This window comes from Egretta garzetta, unplaced genomic scaffold (genome assembly GCF_000687185.1).
Source record: "Egretta garzetta isolate BGI_Z169 unplaced genomic scaffold, ASM68718v1 scaffold589, whole genome shotgun sequence".
Taxonomy (NCBI): domain Eukaryota; kingdom Metazoa; phylum Chordata; class Aves; order Pelecaniformes; family Ardeidae; genus Egretta; species Egretta garzetta.
The window spans coordinates 659322-660438 of record NW_009266282.1 but is presented as its reverse complement, the minus strand read 5'-3'; the positions used below and the strand labels follow the sequence as shown (position 1 = coordinate 660438).

The 1117-nt window shown below is 61.7% G+C and overlaps 1 protein-coding gene across 1 annotated transcript in view; it reads right to left on the bottom strand.

Moving 5' to 3' along the window:
• Positions 1–1117, bottom strand: part of SHISA6 (shisa family member 6) — a gene marked incomplete at its 5' end in the record, with an annotated part of 254661 nt that extends 253544 nt beyond the window's left edge. Inside the window, one exon of the mRNA XM_009647251.1 lies at positions 702–1117. Coding sequence (XP_009645546.1) covers positions 702–1117 — 416 coding nt within the window. The remainder of the gene's footprint in view (positions 1–701) is intronic.

Here is a 1117-nt window from a genome sequence, read left to right as displayed (position 1 = left end):
GGGAGAGGTCCCAGGGGGCTGCCCCGGGGCTGGGAAGGCTGAGGGGCGTGCCGGAAGGGGCGTAGCGGGTGTGGGCCGGGGTGGGGCTGTCCCTGGGCAGACCGTGGGAAGGGGGAACGCTTGGATAGACTGTGGGAAGGCAAAATCCGTTGGCGGGTGGTGCAAAGAGGGATCTCTTGGACAGCCCACACAAAGGAGAAAACCCTTGGATGAGTGCTCCAAGGGGGGACCCCTCGAAGTGATAGCGCAATGGAAGATCATTTGGACAGGGGAGCCCCTTAGCCAGCCCTTAGACAAGGGGGAAATCCTTGGAAGGGTGAGGCAAGGGGGGAACCCGTGGTGAGACAGTGCAAAGGATAAAGACCTGAAGAGGTAGTTCCCAGGGGGACTCCTTGGACAGGTAGTGCAGTGGGGGAACCCTTGGGCAGTGGTGCGAAAGGGGAACCCTTGGGCAGCTGGTTCAAAGGTGGAATTCTGGGATAGGTCATGCAATGGGGAAACTCTTGGACAGGCTGCACAAATGGGAAGCCCTTGGACGGGTGGTCAAAAGGAAGACCCCTTGGATGGGTAGTGCAGCAGGGAAGCCTTTGGACAGGTGGTGCAAAGGGGAAACCCTTGGAGAGGCAGCACAAAGGAGGAATCTTTGGAGAGGAGGGTGTTCCTAGACAGAAGGGGTGCTGGAAGCAGGGGGAGGATCGCACCTGTGTATGTTCATCTCCCGGGGTGGGCGCCGCGCTTTGTCGTAGGCCACCTTGGCGAAGACGCCAGCGATGAGCACGAAGGCGATGGCCCCGCATGAGATGTAGACAGTGGCGTTGGTGCTGTCCTTATCTGGGTCGTACTTGTTGGCGTCCCCGTCTGCGCCGTTGCTGCCGTCAGCGGGCAGCGCACCGCTGGCGGTGGTGGGGTGGGCCCACTCGGGGCTCTTGTAGTTGCGGCACAGGCTCTGGTTGAGCTTCTCAGCGCGCTTGTTGCAGCAGAAGCGGTAGAAGCAGGTGCCGCAGCAGTAGCGGAAGCCCGTAAGGCTGTTGTTGCACTCGAACTCCTTGTCCCACTGCCCGCTCACGTCGTAGTACCCCCAGCACGTCTCGTGCGCCGGGGCCGAGCCCCCACCGCC